Source organism: Notolabrus celidotus, chromosome 4, assembly GCF_009762535.1.
Source record: "Notolabrus celidotus isolate fNotCel1 chromosome 4, fNotCel1.pri, whole genome shotgun sequence".
NCBI lineage: Eukaryota > Metazoa > Chordata > Actinopteri > Labriformes > Labridae > Notolabrus > Notolabrus celidotus.
Window position 1 is genome coordinate 15888498 of NC_048275.1, and position 23967 is coordinate 15912464.

General features: G+C 40.3%; 1 protein-coding gene across 2 annotated transcripts; it reads right to left on the reverse strand.

Annotated features, from left to right (window-relative positions):
- Nucleotides 1-1620: 1620 nt before the first annotated feature.
- Nucleotides 1621-23434, reverse strand: zranb1b (zinc finger, RAN-binding domain containing 1b). Of its 2 annotated transcripts, none has more exons than XM_034681852.1 (10): nucleotides 22839-23434; nucleotides 20107-21173; nucleotides 13696-13883; nucleotides 10850-11003; nucleotides 9878-9949; nucleotides 8294-8492; nucleotides 7552-7672; nucleotides 7022-7151; nucleotides 3674-3903; nucleotides 1621-3464 (listed from the first exon to the last, which is right to left on the reverse strand). In XM_034681852.1, the coding sequence occupies exons 2-10, from the start codon at nucleotides 21077-21079 to the stop codon at nucleotides 3246-3248; spliced, it is 2286 nt and encodes a 761-aa protein (XP_034537743.1). In that variant the 5' UTR covers nucleotides 21080-21173; nucleotides 22839-23434; the 3' UTR covers nucleotides 1621-3245. The 2 variants fall into 2 exon arrangements, with proteins under 2 accessions (XP_034537743.1, XP_034537744.1); XM_034681853.1 differs by having other exon boundaries at nucleotides 22689-23324.
- Nucleotides 23435-23967: the final 533 nt, after the last annotated feature.

Consider the following 23967-nt stretch of genomic DNA (forward strand, 5'->3'; position numbering starts at 1 on the left):
GGTAGCCCTAACCCTAATCATAGCCCTATAACCCTAACCCTAATCATAACTCTAACCGTAATGGTAACCCTAACCCTAATCATAGCCCTATAACCCTAACCCTAATCATAACCCTAACCCTAATGGTAACCCTAACCCTAATCATAGCTCTATAACCCTAACCCTAACCCTAACCCTAATGGTAACCCTAACCCTAACCCTAACCCTAATCATAACCCTAACCTTAATCATGGCTCTATAACCCTAACCCTAACCCTAATGGTAACCCTAACCCTAACCCTAACCCTAATCATAGCCCTATAACCCTAACCCTAACCCTAATTATAACCCTAACCCTAACACTAACCCTAATCATAGCTCTATAACCCTAACCCTAACCCTAACCCTAATGGTAACTCTAAACCTAACCCTAACCCTAATCATAGCCCTAACCCTAACCCTAACCCTAATGGTAACCCTAACCCTAATTATAACCCTAACCCTAACACTAACCCTAATCATAGCTCTATAACCCTAACCCTAACCCTAACCCTAATGGTAACCCTAACCCTAATCATAACCCTAACCCTAATCATAGCCCTATAAGCCTTATCTTAACCCTTACCCTAATCATAACCCTAACCCTAATCATAGCTCTATAACCCGAATGGTAACCCTAACCCAAACCTAACCCTAACACTAATGGTAACCCTAACTCTAACCCCATTCATAACCCTAACCCTAATCATAGCCCTATAACCCGAATGGTAACCCTAAACAAAACCAAACCCTAACCCCAATGGTAACCCAAACCCCAATCGTAACCCTAACCATAACCCTAATCCTAACCCTAATGGTAACCCTGACCATAACCCTAATCAAAGCCCCATAACCCTAGTCCTAACCCTTCCCCTTCTCATAACCCTAACCCAAATCATAGCCCTATAACCCTAACCCTAATCCTGTTCATAACCCTAACCCTAATCATAGCCCTATAACACAAACCCTAACCCTAATGATAACCCTAACCCTAACACCATTCATAACCCTAACCCTAATCGTAGCCCTATAACCCTAATGGTAACCCTAACCCTATTCATAACCCTAACACTAATCATAGCCCTATAACCCTAACCGTAACCCTAATCATAACCCTAACCCTAATCATAGCCATATAACCGTAACCCTAATCATAACCCTAACCCTAGCCCTATTCATAGCCCTATAACCCTAACCCTATTTATAACCGTAACCCGAACCCTAATCATAACCCTAATTATAACCCTATTCATAATCCTGACCCTATAACCCTAACCCTTATCATAGCCCATAACCCTTACCCTAACAGTAACTCTAACCCTAATCATGGCCCCTACCCCCGCTTGTATCTTTTCACAACAGATTTAATATGCCTTACTTTATTGCATTAGACTGGCCTGCTCATACTAACAAGTGTAACACATTTGCAAACCACTAGAGGGAGCTTGGAAAACCTCTGAGGTGATTCAAAAACATTTTAAATAATTTACTTTTAATCAGTCAGATTGAGTAACATGGCGACAACATAATCTACGGTTAATCAATTAAAGCACTAGTGTAAGTTGGTACAGAACATACCAATATATATCAGACGGGAAACAGTTTAGTTGGACATTCAAAAAGGTTTTCCTTTATTTTTTCCTTATGTTGCCTGTTTCTTTGCGTTACACTCTGTATAGTGAAGTCAGGCCTAAATCCACAAACCATCATAGTCACAACTGCAACTATTGCATAAATACAAAGCAACATACAGGTGATGCTCAGAAACGTGTATGACTTGAATGACACACAAAAGAGGTTACAGTACACAATGGCAAGGGGGAAAACAAAATGCAAACATTCACAGCAAATAAGGTAACGACATCTTTTGTTTTTTATCTTTTTTTTCTGTCGGCTTTGGTTTAATATGTTGCAGTCTCTCACAACGACCTTAAATCAAAAACTTAAAGATGTCTTCACGTAATGACGACAAACTGGTGTTACAGAGGAGGTGAATGCATGTGTACCATGAGGGTGACCTGGACAACAAATGCTATAAGGAAAAAAAAACAGGACAAAGAAGAATGAAACAACAATGGGACAAGTGTACTCTTGGTCTCACTCCCACGCTCGCCTGCCCAAAAAACAAAAGCACCAGATTTTAGGCATCCAGATGAGGTACTAAATCGCACGCAACAACGTAAGTAAACTTTTCACTGATGGTCATTGTTGGTTCTTTCCTCACAGCAACAGTGTTTCTGTGTAACGTGTCTTCATCAAGATTGAGAGAATAATTAACAGAACCACAAAAAGGAGAAAAAAAATATACAGAAAGCTCTTATTAGCTCAAAATATTTTTCCAAACAATAAATACATCGAGTAAGTTCAGATAAGATAAACCAAACACACACACACGCACACGCAGAACTTCTCAGCTCAATCAGCCTGAAAAAAGGTAAACCAAAGAACCAACATGAATGTTTATATGCTAAACCTCAATGAGTGTAGTTTTTACTTGTAAAAGAGAAAAATCTCCCTTTTCAAGAGCTTCATATATGACCTTAATTCAAGCAATGTAACTGTATTGATATAGAAATGTTTTAATAAATGTGCAGTGCTTAGTAATAAGGATTAACGTCATTTATTATTATTATTATTATTATTATTATTATAACACAATCTCTGGTTGTCTAAAGATAATGATATTTATTGGCTTCGTCCCTGCCCATTCAAAAACAAAATGCAAAAGAAGCCAACTGTTATACAACTGGAAAAACGAGTCAGAAAGATCAATTTGGAAGTGTGCTTTAGTCAGTGCCCACACTGAACGGATATAAAGTGTTGATTCAATCATTGCTGGTATATTTCCTTATACTCTTTTTCAACAACCACATGCATTTACATCTATGGATAAAGATTCCTTTTTTCCTTTACATTTGAAAATCAAAACAAATCAAAAGATCATTTGCATTCATGAACCTTTAATCTCCCCCAAATCTGTGCTGTGCAGCAGTGGAGTTTGTCAGTTTCAGGTATCGTCAGGAGTGACTGTGTTTAAAGTGTTATGCCTGCCTGTGCTAGAGGAGTAGCAGTGAACTTCTGTCAGAGGTGAGGGGTAGTTGGGGGAGCTAGTGGTTCTGGTCCTCTCCTGAAGGCTTTCACAGTTTGTCCGTGTCAGGAAAGGAACAAAAAAAAAAACTGTAATAGAGAGGAGGGAGAGGAGTCCTGCCCCCCTCGCTTCAGTTTTGTCACTCATCGTCATCGTCTTCCTCCTCCTCGCCGTCGGATAAAGATGCGCAGGGGCGGATCTGCCGGTAGCCGTCCAGCCACTTCTCCACCATCTGTGTGACGAGCGGGTGGTTGCGTCGGCGGGAGCTTTTCTGCAGAGCAACCAGGACGCCGCCCTCCGTCACACAGCAGTCCAACCACTCACGCAGAAGTTTCTCCTGCTGCTCTTCGTTACCCATCTGAAGGATAGGAAGAACAAATATGGCCATCAGAGAGAGCAATAACACAGGTCTAAAGTCAGGATCACATCTACTCTAGCTGAAGCTCTACATCTTTTAAACTACAGAGACATTTTTCACAAAGCTTGTAGAATTAAAGCTTTCAAGTACATGACATAGAAAAACAAAATGTGTGAGAAATTCAAAAAGGACAGAGAGGATGTCCTTACTTCCTGCGCTGAGAGAAAGTGAATGTGAAGCAGCTTCCTCTCACTGTCCACTAGTGGCAGAAACGTGACTGTCACGTCATCGTCCGTGTTGAGGTTGGCGCCCGCGCCACGATTGTCAAAGCCGTCGTTCTCCATGGCCACTAGTGCTGAGAAGTGGCCCCGCGTGTAGCCCAGAGCGATCGGGCTCTTCCAGCAGAAACTCTGCTCCCATAAAAGGGGCAAGTACACACCTGGAGAGTGAAAGAGAGAGAGAGGTAATTATGTTATATCATTGCCCACAAATACTTTGTGTTTTCACAAAAATCCAAATGTACAGAGCAAAGAGAGTTAAGATTTTAGATGTCTACTGCCATTGCACATCTTCCATTCATTTTACAGTTTGTGAATGTCTTTGTAGTGCAACAAATTTGAGCGTCATTACTTTAAGAATTATTTCATGGTTAAAGTAAGAGATGCTGGAGTGTAGTGCTTGAATTTGGACACCTATATCAATATTATAAAGGATTGAGTGATATCAAGTTTGATATTCTGCAGTTGAAAACTGTTAAAAATATATATTTTCTGGGGCGCTGGTGGCGGTCTACGCGCCCTACATACAGAGGCTATAGACTCCTGGCTGCAACCATTGCTGCATGTCTTTCCCTGCCCTCTACTCCCACGTTTCCTGTCTCTCTCCAGCTGTCCAATCATAAAGGCAAAAAAGAATAAACAATAAACAAATGAACTAATTAATGAAGGAATCAATAAATACATAAATATGTATGTATGTGTGTCTATGTGTATCAATTTTGTAATTAATTTATTCTTTGAAGCATTAATATCAATTTATGCTATTGCAATGCCTTGATTTTAGTAAGGTTAGTACACAGTCATAGCCATAAATGCAATGGTACTAATAATTAGCATAATCATTTATTTCGGTGTTATGGTTTTCGGTTTTCAGCCTTTGTTTCCTCATTTTCGGTTTTCGGTTTAGACCAAGAATTTTCATTTCGGTGCATCCCTAATATATATTCCTTTTTCAAATTGATGGCTTAATTTTAATGACTGAAAGCATCATGGATATTTCCATATAATTTAGTTATTTCATCTTGGTATGTCCATTTCAAAGTGGAAAGTCTAGAAGAAGCGTAACTAGTCTAAAACATTGTTTTCCCATTTTACAAACCATTTCATGGTCCTTGGTCTTGTTCTTAACCATTAAGAGAAATATACTCTGAAAGGAAAAAAAACTGCTCTAGCACTGTTTTTCTATTTTATTTTGTATGATAAAAACTGTTAGTAAAGTTACTGCCTTTTTGAGTATAAAAATATTAATACCTCAGCTTAACTTAAAGGTATAGTGTGTAAAATGTGAATATTTAACGATATCTAGCGGTGAGATTCTAGTCTTTAAGATTCCCTTGGTGGCCTTAAAGGACAAGAAGGTCCTGTGATGCATCATAAGTATGATCCTCGATTTGTCATGTTTTTACCACTAAAAACATCTATCAATACATTTTTTTAAGCACAGAATAACTCTTCTCTTCCTCTTCCAAATGGTGCATTGCACATGACCACTCACAAAATACAAAAATACTTATGCTACTAGTTTGAACATTCTGTGCTACAGTGAAAACATGGCAGGGCAAGATGGCAGCCTCAGTGGAAGTGGACCAGCCCCTTATGTAGATATATGAGGCTTATTCTAAGTTAACCAAAACAAAATAATTTTCCTATTCAGATGATTGAGCAGTAATCTAAACATACTAATGGATATTATATTCCATTTTTGTTCTGCTAAATGTTGCTAATTATTACTTACTGTATCTTTAATGTTGTCTTAGAGTTTATGTGTTTACCCTTCAATAAAAGTTTCTCTTTCATGCACATGTTTGAACAATGTAGTACCTAAGTACATTAATTTTGGTTATTCATTTTTTATTTTTTACACAAACTATACATTACTTGAACGGGTATTCATGTAATTTATGTTAGTAAAAATTATTTGACCACATTGTACAAATTCTCGATTACAGGGGAGTCCTGTGTTTATCATGAGTTAAACAAATACAAAAAGTATTTGTTGAACAACAGGTACTGACTATGATTTTGTTTTTAAATGACTCTTTAGGGTGTTAAGAAGCAGCACAATGTTGAAGTTGGGTCACTGGTTTAAATGGAGTTAATTTCAGGAATGTTATACTTAAGTATATTAAGCTAACCTAAGTTTCAGTTCAGTGAGTCATATTTCATGAGCTGGTCATATGTTGTGAAATCTTACCCTGCACAATAACTATGTGTCGTAAAAGGCACATATTCACTATAATGGTGAAATAGAGCACCTTTTTCAGAAGTGTACTTTCACACAGTACAGAACAGTAAATGTATCTACTTAAACTCCATCACTGGAGATGTCCTTCCACAGTGACAATGACATAATAGTGTTCATGTCTCATATTTCGGCATCTCTCTTATAAACAAAGCAGCGCTCACACCTTATGAATTCCTCTGTAACTGAAACCACAATTGAGAAGCTTGTGTTTAGCTGCTTTGTTCTCCCAGTAACCAGTGTGTGTTTTTACTGGGTTCACTTGGTCACCACTTTAAACTCAGATACCCTCCCCTCCCTATAGGCGCCCATATGCACGCCTCCCTCTGTGTATTTTACATTGGCTCCTGGCAACAGTTAATCACAGATCCATCAGACTTTACCACAAGCAGTTGGCCATTACAGAGCACTTTCATCATCCCCCTGTATAGCATCGCTCAGCAGGCAAACTGAGTCCAGGCTGTTTTAAGTACGAGCCATAAATGTCCACCATGCTCTGCTCGCTCACCGGATTGTTTGACTCAGGTTCTGATGGGTTACATGTGTTGAAGAGTACCTCAATCTGTGTTGTCTGTGTGTGTGTGTGTGTGTGTGTGTGTGTGTGTGTGTGTGTGTGTGTGTGTGTGTGTGTGTGTGTGTGTGTGTGTGTGTGTGTGTGTGTGTGTGTGTGTGTGTGTGTGTGTTTGTGTGTGTGAGAAAGAGAGAGTGATTTACATATTGCCTGGCATCCCAAACTGCTTATAAATATGCTCTTGTGTCAGGCTGGGGTGTTTTTTTTATGTTGCTCATGTCATTTTGAGTCACACAGTACTAAAATACCCCTTCAATGAAAGACATAACACAGATACATGATGTAAATAGCAATTACTGACAGATCACAGGGGCAGTTATGTCAGCTATGTCAGCTATGCAGACACATGTAGGCTGGAGCTATTTCACAGAGGAAGTCTAGTGTTTCTACTCCCACTGGACTTCAGCTGCACTCAACACTGTTTCACCAAAACAACATTAGTCCAAATGTTTGATTATGTGCTCACCTTGAAATCGTGTGTACCCAAGCGTTTCGCCACGGAAACTTTTGTAATACTTCACTCCGTAGACAATAATAGGCCTACGAAGTATGTGTGCAAGAACGAATATGTGCGTCTGCTCCAGGCTGGATCCCGGCTGTGAAAGAAAACGCACAAAGAAAGAAAAAAACTGTTACAGAGCTGGCGTCTGTGAAACTACAAAGCAAGGAGTCTTGCATACTGTACTCTCGCTCTCTGCCAAGTGTTAAAACATTAAAACACACACACAATTACTGTGCCTTCACGCCCAGAAATAATAACAACCCACCCAAATACCAAATACTTCTTCAATGAGGTTATGCAGAGCAGTGAGAGGCAGAGAAGTGCTGATGACAGACAGGATGCACTTTCACAGGGCATTACAGATTAAGTATACTGCAGAAGGAGCCGTAAAGCTTCGTGCATAATTCATACATCATTAGTGTGTCACATTTTAAGCACATCCTGCTCCCTGCCTCTATGTTAATGTGTGTGTTTGCTGTCATGCTTGTGTGTACCTGACTGGCGAGGGAGAGGATGAAGGCCCAGTCCTCCTGCCACTGTTCCTCCTGTAATGAAAAGTGCAGACCGAAGCTCTGGGAATACCACGACTCCCACTCCTTCCAGCGCGTGTAAAACCTGTAGGCCACACACAAACACACATGCTGTTTTGTCTGTGACATTATTTGACCTCTTCGTGGAGGAGGGCGGTGACTGCTTGTCACTGCAAAGTGTTGTGGTTTAGGTTGGATAGGAATTTTTTTTTTATTATATTTGGATAGTAATTTCCTCCCTGAAATAAACACAGCACCTTAGAAAACAGAACTTTGACAGCTGGACCTTTAAGTTCATGTAGAAAAAGCCTCAACCACTTCTAACTTCACATAAGTGTTACATCTTCTCTAAAAAATGTGTCCTCTCAATTCTCAAAACTTTGGATTTATGATAATTATCCCAACCCCCAAAACAGTGATGCATACATGAGGAAAATATAACTTGAGATGGATTAATGTCAAGTTTTAATTGTGTACTGAAGAAACTCAACCTATTCATGTTTTGTAAAAACATGGCTGCCTTCTTTAATAAGTGCAAACAGGAATGTTTTGCTCACGGATGCTCATGTGGCAGAGGCCGAGACATTAAGGAAAAACACAACACTTGATTCAATCTGCACTTGGATATTCCAAATTTGCAGCATTACTTAAATCACGCTCCTGAAATCAACTAACTACATCCCGGTCCCTGGTCTGCAGGCCTCACCAGTGAGAACAGTCGTGCAGGCTGTCATGGAGGGTCTTGCGGAGCACTGAGTCTTTGTCATAGATGCCCCATGTTGCCTGCAGCACAGAGTCAAGGAGACAGTCCCCGGCCGTGCGGTTCCACAGAGCGTACAGACGACTGTCTAACCTTGTTCCAAGCTCTAAGGACCAGTTGATGATGGGAGACTCCTCTTCAAGTTCTAAAAGACAAGGCAGGGAAATTTAAGCGCTTTATTTTTTCCAAAAGAAAACAACAAGTGGTTCTGGCTTCTTTTCTACTTCAGAGAGGACAATCTGAAGTAAGAAATGTATCTGTGTGGGTGTTTGGAGTTGTTGGGAGGCCATTGTGTTCAACAAGACAGGTGATGACATTAGAAAGGACTGTTCAAGACAATGTTAATTACTACTAACACCTGTCACAATGAATTGACTTAACAATGTCTCACACAAGCCTGCATGTTCACCAGAAAACTGAATCCCTGCCAGGAATAAGATCAATACGTTAAACAATATTCGACAACGTCTGATATTATGTTTAAAAATCAAGGTCGAAAACATAAGTGCCAGTGACATCATCAACTGTTGCAGTGTGAGGCTCAGTCTCTTTTCAGTCTCTTGCTGAACAGACCAAACATTGTCTGATTATTTTCTTCAGTGTAGCGTCATGGCCATGCAACTGGCCAATCACAGCCCAGCATGAGACAAAGCAGCGTGTTGTTTATCACATTCAAGAGAAAGTCTGTGATGGTTGACTGCTTTGAAATCAAACGTTGCTGTTAGATGGAACGTGGTCGATGATGAGATATGTACTTGAGAACTTTCTGGGTTGGAGCATTTGAGCTGGTGTTGCATTGAAAGTACAAGGTCTGTGATTTGAGAGCACTGTCATTATGAAACATAACTATGGGGATACTTTTCCTGCCTTGTTTTTTCCTGCAAATTCATGATCACCAAACACCCCAAAGAAATTTGGTGAAGGGCTTACAAGGCCAGGTAATTAGAGTTTGAAGCAGTAACAGGCCCTGTTGTAATCCCATAGCCTGACAAAGGAGATAAGGTTTTCAGCTCATTAGGACATTTGTTGCCTCTGCCAAAACTCATTAATGAAGTGCAAACACACCCTCAGATACTCAGACGGATCTTGAAGGTGAAATCAGGGTTTCTGTATCTCTGTTCCTACACTGCAGTGCAAAATAATCGACTTGCAGGGTTGATTCAGCTAGACACATGGATAAATGAGTTGAGGGTTGAGACGAAGTACTGTCATCGAATACGGATCACAGAAATCCCTAAAACTCAATTAGGCTGATTAGGATAGCAGCAACTGGTAGACACGATAAAGATAGACCGCCTGGCATGTGTCACGCAGACCAGTAAAACAAGGTCTGCTCAAGAGGGAAAAACACAAGCAATACGAGGACTACTTTATAATTGTCTACTTTCTGTGATAGACCTTCCTCTGTTGATAGAGCAGCCAGACTATCTCTTTTATCTTGGATGTGTATTTTCTCTCACAAAGCAACTGTATCTTCAAGTATTCACAGGATGTGATGGATGTTGCTGCAAATAAGACTGAACAAGTCACCTTTTTGTACATCTCGATCCAGCACCTCATCAAACAGTTTTTCCTGAACTGCTGGGGGCAAGTCCTCAATGTCTGAAAGAAAAAAAGGAGGGTGAATGATAGAAAACAAAAAAGTGTTCACAGGTGTTTTGTATGTGTACTTCCTTCTTGTATCCTATCAAACTGATGCATTAATCTCTGATAAAGCTAGCAATAAAACTTAGCTGAAACAAGTGGAAGGCCAACTAGAGACTGTTTTCTCTTGTGGCTCAAGCCAACATGTTTTGTTCCTTCCACAATGGCCACTGGCTTTCTCTGCATGCTCAGAGCTCTCATCAACACAGTAGCTTATTCTTTAGCTAAAATAAATGAAAGCATTGACTTTGTGAAACTGAACAGAGTGGCTTTCTATAGTGGCCAGAAGCCAATGTCTGCATTGTCCTGAAAACACTGCAAAACAAAAAATCCTTAGCTTAGCTACCAGCAACAAACTGAGACACAATAGCAATTCCACACAAAGAAATTCAACAGAAATAGCACTGAGTGCATGTAATTTTACAGAGCAGTACTGGCTAAAAAAAAAGGGCTAAATATGTATTTGTAATGAATGAGGAACATGCGTCGTTGGCGGGCTGGTATACTGAGTATGCAAGAACAATACTCAAACAGTGAGCCAGAGGTGGCCTCCTTCTCCTGGCAGTCGGAAACAGACAACTGTAGCATTATGTCCTCTCTCAGCATTCGAACAACAAGCAATTTCATACGCCACCAGTAAACAAAACAGGCATTCTATCACACACTTGGCAAGCCAGAGGGGATGGCTAGACTTGGCTGAAGCAGCTACAGAGTTTTTAGTTTCTCTTACACAAAACACAGAAAGTACACTTTGACGGTTTCTGGAGTCTAGTTTCCGAAACTCATGAATTAAAAGTTGTGTTAAGTCAATACAGAGCCCTTGTCATGGTTTAGCTTTAATGCCGATAAGGTGCTGACCTGCTGGCAGGGTGAAGGTCACCAAGTCAGTGAGGAAATAACAGGTGAAGTCTCCCTTGCGTTGGTGAAGAGAAGCTGCTACCTCACGCCGGATCTGCTCTGTTAGCTCAGGACAAACCATGGCTGGGATACACTTGGCTGCCTGCTGGGACACCTGCAGAAAGAGGAGGATAATGGGAAGGAAGCATAATGTAAACATTTAAGAAAAAAAATCTATGCATATAAGACATAGAATCAACGAGAATCACACAGGCAACCATAAGTAAAACAATAAGTTAATAGCTGTAATAACTGATGCAACATTACAGTAGTTGTAGCAAATCCTATCCAACCAAACTGTCAAGAGCTTCAGCTGCTTAGAATCTTTCACCTGACACTTTGATTTGATCAAAAGTGAAACAATTCTGGGCTTTGAACAATTACAGTGAGAACACTGCGGCTCTGAGTGAATCATTTTTCCATCATGATGGACCGATAAGCTACAAAAGTCATTACATTGTGTACTTTTTAGCAGTGTGACTCTGTGACCTGGCTAATTTTGCCTTCGCGAGTCTAATCTAAATTACCTTGAGGACAAGAGGAGGGAAAGAAATGTTCCTGTGCTTGATGTTCAAGCAGATCTGAATCATTTTTGGGGAATGATCCAGTGGTTACTCACTGACCCCCCTTTGGAAAAGAAACTAGGACAAGAGACTGAGAGTGGGAGGAGAGGTGTGTGTGTGTGTGTGTGTGTATGGATAATCTGGGATCACAGTGCTGACGGCAAGCAAGCTGCAGTACATCTCAGTTCATTTACACTGCAGACACAGACACACGCGCACGCGCACACACACGCACACGCACACACACACACACACACACACACACACACACACACACACACACACACAGTGAGCCTTTGTGTTACAACAGCAAACTGGATACAAAAATCAGTAACCACATAGAATATTTGAACTGCTATGGCACTGGTGAGGAGGACGTGATATTATTGTACGTTCTGTGCAAGAATCTTCTCTGAATCTGATCTGTGTGCCACAGAATTTCAGCCTCTTTCCTCCCACAAACGTCTTTGCCCCTGTGATTCCTTCTCCTAGTTGATCTCTTCTGATGTTGAAATTAAGAGACCTGTCAAGAAAAAGCTGCAACAACTCAGATGCAAAAACACGCACTGCTGCAATCATTCTGTCATTTAAATATCTCAAATTTTAGCATCCTCTTCTTAAGAACCAAGTTAACATATGAATCACACCTGTAGATGACAACATTGTCATGTTCTCAAATAAAGAACGACTTATTAGGGGTGTTGCTAGAAGATCAGTCGATCTTACAGTTTTACTTAATACAAACATTTTTATTATTATTCCAATACAATTCATGGGTTGAAATTAAAATTTCTCTGTAGATTCTTGATCTCATCTAATTTATTGCAACCATATAGCCTGAAATTAAACACAAAACACAAAATCAAAGTGCTCAATGTTTCGATTTGATCAACACGTTTTTGTTTTCTCTCCACTTACAGAGATATTGCACAGCTAGAACTATCAACAGCTAGATTACGTTATACTAAAACACAAAATGTTACTTGTTGGCTGAAGCTACTACAAAATATCTCTGGCTTACTATAGCTACTTACAATAAGTTAATAGCTGTAATAACTGATGCAATTGCCTCTACATTATATCATATCATATGTATATCTCTGTGTATGTATATATGCATGCATGCATTTTTTCTTCTTCATGAATGTATATTTACCATCTATGTACGTATATGTGTATGTATGTATATGTGCACATGGGTACGTATATATGTATATATATGTGTGTGTATATGGATATATATGTGTGTGTATAAATAAAATTCCTATATATATATATATATATATATATATATATATATATATATATATATATATAGGAATTTTATTTATTTATGTATTTATTTTTCTTAGTTTGTTATCAATGTCATCATGATTAATAATTGATTATTGTTGTTACTATTCTAATTATATTCTTACCTTTAATTGTTATTATTATTATTATTACTTTAAATTATTATTATTATTATTATTATTTGACTATCTGTTAGGGTCCTTTTCTTCTTTTCTCTTTTCTTTAGGTGTATATGACCCTAACCTCCTTTATTACTACCCTATGTACACTGCCATACGGTGCGGTGATGGGGGGTTGAGGGGGTTCAATGACATGGCTGAATCATCACTTATGCTATATTTTGCAATGTCAAAGCCACTGTAAAATAACGAATAAACAATTGATCACAAAAAAAACATGTTTTTGTTTTGATACAGGTGGATCGGGGCATGAGATACACATTTAAGAGATAATCTTCTTATTTGACCGACGTAATAACCAACACTCACCTATGATCTACCAACCTGTATTGTAGGTGGTAGCATCTAATGTGTGATCACAGTTGCCTCTTACATACTGCGAGTTCAAGACAGGAAATGTATGAGCCTGTTATCTCTGGTTTGAAATGGTGGGAGCAAAATGGGAGGTGAGAACAGGATGGGGGGAAAGGAATGGTGATATGTTGTGTTGGACAGCGCCATATGTGTGTGCATGTCTGGGTGTGTGTGTACACGGCACTCCTGCTGAGTGTTTAAAAGCTGTGCCTCTCGTGCTCCTGTAACACCATAATGCGATAAGAAATCACACACTGGTACAACAATATTGCGCCGTTTTGGGGTGCAATGTGCAAGTACTAAGGCATATTGATGGTGGAACTTTGCTCTGGCTATGTTGTGGAGTTGAAATGTGTAAGAGGCCAGTGTAATGTGTGATCGTGGTGTTCCTCCAATCTCATTGGTTGTCTCCACTGACCTCAGTAAGTAACACAGCCAGCATGTCCTGTCTCTGAAAGCGGATGGCGAGGTGAACCAACGTGAAGCCGTCATCAAACGCTGACGGCCGGTTTAATAGGCGCACCTCGTCTGATGTTAGCTGTCGTGCAATGTCCCCTCCTGATGATTTGTAGGCCTCCACGGCTGCCAGGTCGCCTTCCACAACACCTTTCAGACACAGAGGGAGACACAGAAAGGTCACATTCATAACTAACATGTACAAATGACACCTGTTTCATAGACTTCTTTTTATACTTGTACATGACATCAAACATCCTTGATTGATGAATAGAACAGTGTGAAAACATGTAAGTTGAATCATTCCAAGTTATTGCTTTTAAACACAAAATAAACCATGTACTGTGTATTAAATAATCTTACCAGTACAATAAATAGTTTATGGCTTTACTGACAAAACACATTAAACACTGTGGTAACAAATCAAAAGACTGAACACAGATACAAACCGTACTTTTCAATTAAACAACCTTGGGCAAGTATCAAATGTTAGAGATCAGAGTGTGCATTATCTCTGTCACAGCTGTAATAGCTCCAAGTCTTCACTGACTTTGAAGTCAAGGGGAAAAGACAATAGGGGGCCGCATCGTGGTCTGTCAGTTATATTTTCCCTTCCTAATCTTCAGGCTCAGATCTCCTAGCATGAAGCCTACAGGAAGTGTTTGATCGGACAGAGGCAGGTGTTTGCTTTTATAATGTTTGGTTTTTTTTTTACTCGTGGCACAAAGTCTGACAAAGCGGTTTATGTCAGCTTCTAGCACACACACCAAATTACAAACCAAACCAGTCAAACTACAAACCTACATGCACGCAACAGGAAACAAACTGACTACACAATGAACACTCTGTGATTCTGAAGTCAGGATGTGAAGAAGTTATTAGACACTTGACTCTCGCACACACATTGGCTACCAGGGTTATTTCTTTTTATAGTATACTGACACACATTGGATGCTCTACATGGACATATTTTTCTCTTTTCAGTTATTTAATCTGGAATCTTAGACTAGAAAAAAAACAGTGAGGTGAGGGGCATGAAAAACGTTACACAGTCCTGTGACACAAGATGATGAGATATTTTTATTCACTCCTAAAACAAAGCATTACCAAAAGCACACTGGAAAAAATAGGATGTATGATGAGCTTGACACAAGAAAAGCCTTCTGCTTGCTTTTGGCAACCATGCCGGCCTACGTGACAGTAATCAAAACGCTAACTTGGTGAGATAAGGCAGAAATTATTTGCTGTGTAAACTATTTGAAAAGGTGTGCTGTTATGATACAATTAAATGACATCAAACTGTTGTGTGTGTATTCATTTTGATGCGACACAAAAATCTCTCTTTCCATTTCCAGCATGTACAGCACAAGCCTGTCTATGTACTGTAGTATTCTCTGGTACATTTGACAGCATTTAAACACTGCTGCGCTTTTGTTCTCACGTCAAAGGACCACACACAATGCTCAGCAGCATAATCTGTGTGTGAGTAAGACCGAGAGCTAGAGAGACGTGGAGTGGGTGGAAGGACTCGCTGTGCCATGTGGAGTTGGCTGGCACTGTACGAGATGAGGAGAGAAACTACACAATAGCAGCGCAGTGTGATAGAGAGGGATCACAACCACTTTCCACAAAACACTCCATTAGTGTGGGCATGCCTGTACCTCTGCAGTCAGTACTGTACCCCTCCATCCTTTAAAGAGCACAAAAGGTGCAAAGACACAAACAGACGTACTCTCTAAGACAGACGGATGAGACAGCATGGATCAGGCTAAGTGCTGCTGGTCTTTTCCCTTCGAGCAGTTCATGTTCCTTTTTTCGGTGGGAAAAAGAACATCAGACAAATGTTGATAGTCTAAAGGCTTCTTGCAACTGGCAGCTGCTAAACTGGCCACTTGAGCAAATTGTGGGTTACATAAAATAGATAAGGCTGAACTGTTTTGGCATGTAAAACAAACATATAATGATTATGATCAGGACAGAATTTGTCCCTGGTTAAGAAGACACTTTTTGCATCATTATTTAATTTGTCAGTGAAAATCTACTAAAATCATGATTATATGATCCTTGTAGCAGTCTGTGTCAAACAAATCTGCATTTTGCATCTCGAGTAGAGCTGGGCGATATTGAAAAAGATGTCATCACGACAAAATGTTTCATATCAGTCGATATGCATAATTATCACGATAAATATCAAATCATTATTTCATTCAAATTTAAATTTAAAGGCAGATTTTTGCTACTGAATGAAAGTTGAAGACGGTTTGTTAACTTGTGTTTCGGGTTTTAGTTTTCTGATAAGCTTCTTGAATCCATCATTGTTGACAGTGCTAACAGGAAACAGGTCTTTAATGTAAGGTGAGATTTTTGTGATGTTTTAGTTTTTAGATTCTTATTTTTCTCAGGTTGAGACAATTTGCATAATTTCATTCATATTTACAACAAAGATATATCAAATTGTGTAATGTGTATCAGTTTATAGATTTTTTTTCAATTAGTGCACTCCCCTGTAAGGTTACTAAGGGTTACGGGTGGAGTGATATTGTTTCCCACCGTGCAGTGAATGCATCAGGGTCGTTCGGTGTTCAGTTGACATGGTCAAAATGCACAGCAGAAGTTGTCTCTGTGCTCTTCCTTTACCCACATCCTGAAAGTGTTTTTAATTAAGTGTATTTAGTTCATAATTAACGCTGAGTAAGCACAGTGTTAGACTAACGACTCTGCTTTGAACTGGTAGGTTTTGAGTTTACTTCCGTGTCGCTGTCGCTCATTTCAGCTGTGTTTACATTTCACTCAAACATCTTTATGCCCGCCTACCTCTCACCCTCTCACCTCTCGACAGGATTGGCTGTACAATGTTCTCTTCTTCTTTGTCTAACATTAGGTGGCAACTAGCAACTGAGACATATTAGCGCCCCTCCCTTTCCAGTGGGTAGGTGTAATTACAGGTTTATCTATATCGAATTTTATTGAACATTTGTTATATTTATATTGAGAAAAATAATACCACGATAATTATCGCTATTGAATTATCGCCCAGCCCTAATCTCGAGAACAAGAATGATAGACAGGGGACATCTCTACAACGCTATAGTGGAACATAATCCTGTTTTGTCCTATATTATACTTTTATCAAGAAATGCAGCTTCTGCATTGAGGATACATTGCAGTTATACTGAAATTTTGATTAAATATTGATTTATACTGTAGCCCTAGTGTGAGTTGCACCTGCTTGTTTTTTCACTCGCCTTTAGAAACTTACTTTGGGCTCTTTTTGAACTGGACTAGTATTACCTGGGGACATCATGTGGTTCAGAAATTAAGCACTTGTCTGTTTTATGTCCTAAGTATTGCCAAAGCAAAGTCTGTATTATACTCAATTTAAAAAGGCATTATCCTACGACATGATCTCAAGGCTTCACATAACAGCAGGCTTCATCATTTTAACTGCTGAACCTGTTAACATGAGGTAACACGTTATCATCTTGAGATTTGAGCTTGCTCTTTCTACAAGTCTGTCTACATGCTGTCGAGTGAGACGAGTCCTCTAAATTTCCATCCATTCTGTCAAAACTATCACTTTACCATTATGTTCCTGGTTAATACCCTCAGGATTAACAGTAAACCTCTGGTATTATGGTAGATTACATGAGACACCCAGGTAGCACTGGTCGTGAGCAAATAAGGCTTTACTGAAACTATGAAAAATAAAACAGTGTTGTGATTGAATCAAATGCAAGTGTTGTGATTGAATCCAATGCAAGTGTTGTGATTGAATCCAATGCATTATTAGTTATAAAGATAAATGTTTTAAGCAGCCAAATCCAGAGCCAATCTCTATCTAACAGACAGTATTTACAGCAAATCCAATGTGCAAAAAAACTTTAAGGTATTCCCTCCACTCACAGGAACACAAATTACAACAACAAAGACAGTATTTTTTGCTTTCTGTGTTTTTGTCTTCAAAAATGTCTGACAAGACAAAAAAAATCACATGAGAGCTAATGACAATGCTTCCATGTGTGGTTACACCATTTCTGCACAGGTGTGTAACCACACGTGTAAGCACAATCAGTTGACTTGAAAGAGTTAGTCTAGGGTCATCCCCACTACAGGGGCGAAGGTCTCTGTTGCTGCCAAAGACTTATTTACTTTTGAATTCTGTTGCATGGGTCATGCTATTTTTAGTGCAGTTTGGAAACTAGGGCATCTGTCAGAGCTGTGAGGCTACTGTTTACAAACACCAAGTCCTATGCGTCAATGACAGGGAAACCTCCCTGGCAACAGAGGACAGATTCGCTGGCCTGTCCTCAACACAACCAGGGCCACGCACTCCCTCTACCCTCTGGGACTGCAGCTGGGTCACACCTCATTCACTGTCACTCACTGTTCCCTGATATCGAACACTTCTGAATCATCATCTTCATCTTGTTCCCATGCTGACAGGTGGGGACAAAACAAGCGGCAACCTCTGGTCTCAAAATATGAAGCCAATGTGGAAGTGTTATAAACTGCAGTTCATCGAGAGTCCGCTTGAGGCTGGCTGCAGGAACATCGGAAACCACATACACGCCCATTCAAGGAAGACGATCTTTGCAGCAGTAATAAACATTTTTACAGCCTGGTTCCAAAAATGGCTTTGGTCTGAAGAGCTAATTTCTCTATCGGCACACACTGTATGGGGGGGGATTTTTTTTTTACTTCAGAAGATATTAAGATTACGAGTTTTGCCTAAATAAGGACATGACTGACTTGACTGACTTGACTGACTTGACTGACAGACGGGAACACTGTAGCTGTTGGCTAGGAGGCTCAAAGCCCGCCTCTTTACCTCACACTAGCTTGACAGAAGTTAGGTTGCATTCAGCATTTCCAATATGGCTCCCGCCGACGATTGGCTTCAAAACAGCGCTTCAGAAACAGATGGATGATGTCACGGATACTACATCCATTATTTATACAGTCTATGGGACAGAATGAATGTAGCTTGCATGTCCAACATCTTAGAATAATTGCGAATATATTGCATTATAAACTAAAGGTAAAAACAACAAAATCAGATTGTCATTAATTGTGGAAAAGAATGTGGACAAATTATATTTCTAGAACTAGGTCAAATGTTGGTCTGTAATAACACAACATCATATTTATTCTGTTAATCAACGTGTTGTTTGTAGTCATTTTCCTACCAAAAAAGGTTTTGGGTCTAGCTCTCCGACTGTGAATGTTTGCCTGCCAGTCTGCCTTATTTTCAATGGCAGTAAAGCCAATATTTCAGGGTTAAGGATTGATGGTCAGAAAAAACACAAATGCCTACTTGCACTCTGGGAAAATGTTAGGAGCATTTTCCCAAGACCAAGTGATTAATGGATGAATCAAGGAAGTAGTGGGTATACACCACTCATGGAAAATGTAAAATTGGCTGTAGACCTATAACTTTCCAACGAGTATAAATTTGTGGACAAGCAGGGGATTTTATCTGGTTCACCAAAGGAATTCAATTTCCTTCAAGGGACAATTGGAAAGGTACGGCCTTTCAGATGAGATAAGAACAGCAAACACTTGAATATGCTGAAAGAATCACACCCACTGACATCAGGATTTAAGAGGACCAGACCAGACTTGGTCCTAAGGGGACAAGCATCTCAGACAAGAGAAAATTCAACATGTCACATGCAGTTAGAGACCCAGTGTAGCACCAGAAGCACACAAAGTACACTGATGCTTCTTTGACATTTAAACCCCATTTCATTTGATTTTGACATTTGATTCCTTTGCTCAAGAGACAAATATAAAACCATATACCTATTAATCCCACCACAGACTTCACTGGGATACCTAAAACACATGGCTATCAAATGTATGTTGTAACTGTAAGAAATGATCAACACAAAGCACAGGGGAAGGATTGGAGCTTCAGTAGGTGTGCAGAACAAACTCTACGTAGGCATGGCAAAGGCCAGAGAAAGACAGATAGTGGAGAGAGAGATAGAGAGGGGAAAAAATGCCATCACTACTTGTTCTTTAAATGTTCATCCTCCCTCCCACATACACCAGTCTACAGTGTGGGTGGCCGGACACAGAGTTTGTGTAGTGAAGTTTTACAATAGCTGAAAGCAGGGGATTACTAAGCACATACCTTTATATCAAACCTGACTCATCTGCACAGGGCTGTATACACCGGATTGCATCTCATTTGTCTTGCAGATGAGTTAGAAAATATTTTCATTCACAAAAATCTGGGAAATCTCCTCTTACAGCCACCCATTCCTCTTTTAGCCTGCCTTACATCATTCTTTTGACTCATTGCCCACTAGTTACAAAATAAAAAAAACAAGGGGAGCAGGTTTATGAAACAAATATTCATGATACTCACCAACACAAGCATTGAGGAACAGCCAATCAGTCCTTCTCATCCTGTTCTTTATCTGCTTTAGTTTTTTGAAATCCACCTCCAGCTCCTCTTTGCTCCCAATCCCAGCCCCTGACGCAAGTTCAATCCTCTGGAAGTCCATGTTTACCTCTGACTCTCGTTTAGATGTAGGGGGTGACCTCCTCTGGCTAGTGCTACAACCCCCCAGTCCGCCTACCACACTCCCGACACCCTGTCCAACCACATGCCCAACAACACCCCTCCTGTTGTCCCTGTCCTGTTCATTAAGTTTGGAGGAAGGTTGTTGGCTCTCAGGCTCTGATGCCAGTTCTATGGGTTCTGCTAGCAAGCTATTTGGCCTTGGGTGGTCGCAAACCACACACTTTAGTGCCTTGGCCCAGTTCTCGTAAGTGCAGGCAGTGCAGGTCCAGTGCTGTGTATGAGTGTTGAGCCTGTTACGGTCATTGTATTCCTCACAGGGATCTGTAGTGGTGACTGGGGGAGCAGGGCGGCATCCAGAGCTTGAGGTCTGGGGTGATTCTGTGGGGCTGCGTGGCTGCTGGGTATGAAGTCCTTGATGGGTTGCATGATGCCCATGCTGCTGTTGTTGAGCCTGTTGCCTATGGCACAGACACTGAGTGCAACGGATGGCTCTAGGCCAGTTAAGGTAGGTGCACATGTGGCATGACCACTTGCTACTAGTCTCAGGTACGTCAGCAATGCGGACACGGGGTCGGGCGCTGGAGTCTGGACAAATAAGTAAACTGGAGCCCCCTTGGGACGGGCTGTTGCTGAGGCCTGCAGGGTCCCACTGGTGCAGACTGGCATCCAGAGCAGGGCTGCTCTTGAAGGGCTCCTCAGTAATGATGGCACTCCCGCTGGGCCTCTGAGCGCGGCACATGGTGCACTTGATGGCTGACGGCCAGTTCTCGTATGTGCAGTATTCACAGGCCCACTTGGCAACCAGCTCGGTCATCGTCGCACCACCGCTGAGGGGGGCTTCCTGCCGTTCAGAGGGGTTCTCAGCTCGGCAGATCCACTCTCGAGGAGATCACACAGCAAGCAGTCCACTGAGGTCAAACAGAGGGGAAGAGTATTTTAGTAAAACACTTACAAATTATGCCAAATAAATAATAAATCATCGCATCAGTATAAAACTACAAGCAAATTTGCCTGTAATAACTGGTGAAAATTTAAAGGCATTAAGAATTGACTTAAAGAATATTTAAATGCATTCAGACATTAAAAAGTGTGCAAAACTTACAATTGAGACTTTTAAACGTAAACTAAAAACGCATTTATTCAGTCTGGCTTTTGTGTAGGGTTTAACAATTGTCTTACTTAACTTTTACTGTAATATTGATTTAAATGTTGCTTTACTATTTTAGTAATTTTAACTGTTAACTTATTCTATTTCTATTTATCTATTCATTCTATTCATCTACTCAGTTGCATTGATATTTTTAGCCTTAGTTTTATTTTCAACTCTTATCCTTACCCTTTTTAAATCTATTTGTATTCTTAATTTTGATGCTTTAACTTATTTCAATTACACATTTTATTTTTGGTGTGCATTAGTCTCTATTTCATTTTTTCTATTTTAATTGTCAGATTTTGTATTATTATTATTACTATTATTCTCCCCTAATATGTCTTGCCATTGTTTTATTTCTGCTTCTTTCTTGTTTTTTCAATCGCTGCAAAGCACTTTGGGTTGCATTTGATTTGTATGAAAGGTGCTATATAAATAAAGCTTGATTGATTGATTGATTGAATTGTTTTCAATGATACATCTCATGCTGTTTCATTGTTTCCTTACAGACATCCATGTCACCCTGCCAATGAACTGTCAAACAGAAACACAGTCCTGTCAGGTCTTTATCTGTTCCCAATTTACAGCAAATACTGAAATGAAGCAATGTTTAGAGACCCACAGAGCAAAAAAACACGGGGGGAATGCAGCCTAGAAGGTCACAATGAAGCCAGTGCTATCACATTTTAACACGTTTGATGCAAAGGCGTACAGTAAGTTACATAGAGCGGGTAAATGTGCCCTACAACCGAGCTGGGTAACAAGAGACAAGGACACATGAAACCAGATACCCAGCAGGGAAGCGCGTGACTGCTTAAGACACTTACAGATGCACTGAAATTGAATTCGCCCTAAAGCCTACATTATGAAAACTGGAAGACTCAAACCACATGTGCCCTTGTTCTGAACCTTATTTACGAGACAAGAAGTTAGAACAAGATAACCTTACTGGGGGGCTCGCTCAGGCAAAAGGACTTGTTTGTAATAAGTGGCTGTGTTTACACCACGCCTCCGAGTTTACAAACACACATATGAGAGATAGCTGTATAGTGTTTTTGTGGGTTAGCTTGGCTGATCAAAACGTGGAAAACGGGAACATGTTTAATGAAGGCAAGCTGAGGTAGTTCGACCTGTTTACTTGTGACAAGCGAGTTGTTTTGCGAATTAACACGGAGAGGAATTCAAGCTCAAAGTGATCCACGCGTAAACTTGGTTACATTTAAAGAAGCAGTCTAATACTAGTGTAATGTGCATTTACAGGTTTTTAACTTACAGACGAGCTATTTAGCTGGTAGTTATCCTCCACGAGAACCAGGCAGGAATTAAAGCCAAGCTAGCAGGCTGCTCGCTAACATTACAGGATTATGTAGCTGTTAAAGAGGCCCTTATAAAACTCTACAAGCAATAACGTTGAAATGCGTACCTCTGCTTTGCTGTGTTTACACTCCTCGGTTTCCCACTGCAGCCAAAACAAATGGGAGCTTCCCCCCTCCTGAAGCCCACTCCAATCCGAACTCGGGCTCTACTTGGCCGACACTAACCGCATATTTACTTCGATGGGGTTCCCGTTTAGGTCCATACATACCGCGGAGCAAGAACCCCCCCCCCCCCCCCAAACTCCAGTCCCCTTTGCTGCTTCCTTGATCGCCTAAATCATTATTGTCCTCTTCCTGATTCCCAACCACCAAAATGATGGGCTTTAATGGCCGCACAGGGGGAAGGAAAGCAACCGAGGCAGGGCTGAAAAAAAAAAATACACTACGAGGAGAGAGAGAGCTGAGAGCTCTCTGGGCCGTGTTACAGTCAGGGGCAGGATCAGGATTTACCACCTGAATCTGCCAAACAAGCTCATTGGAGGATCTGTGTGTATCCCTTGACACTAACCAATCACATCCTACGTTTCTTGCTCCAACTGTTAAAAGGCTCAGTTAAAGGAAAACAGGCTCGGATGTCACAGTAATAACAATAATTATTCTACTTTGGCATGCTTAGTTTATTACTCGATGATCAGCCCAGTTACTTATGGTATTAAATGTGTTTGTTTTCAAATCGTGCAGCGTAATTTGTTGCATCTCTTGCAAGTAACCACGTGGTATCCCCTTCAAAAAGGGATAAGAGGATGATGTCATCGTAAAAAATACTGCAGCAAGCAGTCTGCAGTAATGCATGACAGCTTAAGCAACAGTTCGCAGCGCTGATATTATTATAATTGACGTGCATTTTTTTTCTACTGTTCGAAGTCGAGACTGAACGTGCAGTATTATTATCAAAATCAAGTAATTTGTTCACTAGAGAAACATTTACGCATGATTGCAACTCTTGTTTACATCACAGCCCGTCCCACTCCATAGTGATGTCATTGGCACAAGCACCAGTAGCTTTTGCGCATAGAAATGGACATCCAAAACAAATGTATGAGTTTTAGTTAAGCACAACTCTAAGAGATTTTTTGTATATTCATTTTTTTGTGAAATAGTTGGCCTGCAAATACATTTTGATAAAAAAAAATAAGAGCGTGGATGTAAATATATGAATTTAAAAGCATGAGAGAA

Bases quoted from the DNA above. Each gene is read 5' to 3' on its own strand.
- zranb1b (XM_034681852.1), bottom strand. From the start codon at position 21,079: ATGACCGAGCTGGTTGCCAAGTGGGCCTGTGAATACTGCACATACGAG. The intron at 9,950-10,849 runs GTCAGCACCTTA...TTTTTCTTTCAG, and splicing joins GACCTTCACCCTGCCAGCAG to ACATTGAGGACTTGCCCCCA. The intron at 8,493-9,877 runs GTGACTTGTTCA...CTTGTCTTTTAG, and splicing joins GGATCGAGATGTACAAAAAG to AACTTGAAGAGGAGTCTCCC.